At 63.8% G+C, this 1,164-nt stretch overlaps 1 protein-coding gene across 1 annotated transcript in view; it reads right to left on the reverse strand.

Moving 5' to 3' along the window:
- Window positions 1-1,164, reverse strand: part of EMH_0017220 (uncharacterized protein) — a gene marked incomplete at both ends in the record, with an annotated part of 10,949 nt that overhangs the window by 4,973 nt on the left and 4,812 nt on the right. Inside the window, 2 exons of the mRNA XM_013500844.1 lie at window positions 1-983; window positions 1,061-1,162. Of these exons, the coding sequence (XP_013356298.1) occupies window positions 1-983; window positions 1,061-1,162 (1,085 nt within the window). The remainder of the gene's footprint in view (window positions 984-1,060; window positions 1,163-1,164) is intronic.

The following is a 1,164-nucleotide window of genomic DNA, read 5'->3' on the forward strand; positions in this document are numbered from 1 at the left end:
TGTTGCTGCTGCAGTTGCTGCTGCAGCTGCTGCGGGAGCGGGCGGCTGCAGCCGCGGTGACTGCACCCCCCAGAGGGTCTTTGGGGGGCCCCCCTCTTGCCTTGGGTACAGCGGGGGCCCCCCTTGCTGCTCCTGGGGGCCCCTCGACAGCCGCACAGAGGAGGGGGGCCCCTCTAGACAGCTCTGACGCTTCTGTGCTGCAGCAGCAAGCGAAGCAGCAGCAGCAGCAGCTGGTTCTGCTGCTGCAGCTGCTGCAGCAGCTGCTGAAACAGCATTTACAGAAGCAGCAGCAACTTCTGCTGCTGGAACACCTGCTGCTGCAGTTGCTGCTGCACCAGTTGCTGCTGCTGCAGTTGCTGCTGCAGCAGCTGGTGGCTGCCTGCTGCTTCTTTGTGGGGTTCCCTCCCAAGGAAGGGGTAATGCAGTATCTGCTCGTTTGCTGCTGCTGCTGCTTCTGCTGCTGCTGCTGCTGCTGCTGCTGCTGCTGCCTATCCTGCTGGTGCTGAACTGGTCTGCAAGGGTCAGGGGCTCTGCTGCAGCTTTCCGTTTGCTGCTGCTGCTGCTGCTGCTCCTGCTGCTGCTGCCATCTGTATGGCTGCTGCTCTCGTTGCTGCACCTTTCTGCGGGTATTCCGCTGCAGCTTGTGCTGTCCTGACTGCTGCTGCTGCTGCTGTTGCTGCTGCTGCTGCTGTTGCTGCTGCTGTTGCTGTTGCTGCTGCTGTTGCTGCTGCTGCTGCTGGCCATGCCTGTAGGCGCCTCCTTTCCTGCTGCAGCGGCTTCGGGGCCCCCCTGAGCTGCTGCTGCACTCCTTGTAGGGGCCCCCAGCAGCAGATGCTCTGCTGTCTCCTCTGCAGCAGCAGGGGGCCCCTCGTCTGGCGCTGCCGTGGGGGGGCCCCCCTCACCACCTGGGGGCCCCTCCAGAGCAGGGGGGCCCCCGGGAGCGGCAGCAGCAGCTGGTGCTGCTGCTGCTCCTGCTGCTGCTTCTATGGGATGTGTAGCAGCAGCACGAGGAGCAGCAGCAGCTGTTGCTGCTGCTGCAGTTTCAGCAGCAGCAGGAGACTCTTTGGGTGCTTCAGGGCCTGCATCGCCTGAGCCTGCTGCTGCTCTTGTTGCTGCTGCTGTGGGACGTAGTGCTGCTGGTGTTGCTGCCCTGAGTTTTTCTGC

Source organism: Eimeria mitis, genomic scaffold (assembly GCF_000499745.2).
Source record: "Eimeria mitis Houghton genomic scaffold, Emh_scaff594, whole genome shotgun sequence".
Lineage (NCBI taxonomy): Eukaryota > Apicomplexa > Conoidasida > Eucoccidiorida > Eimeriidae > Eimeria > Eimeria mitis.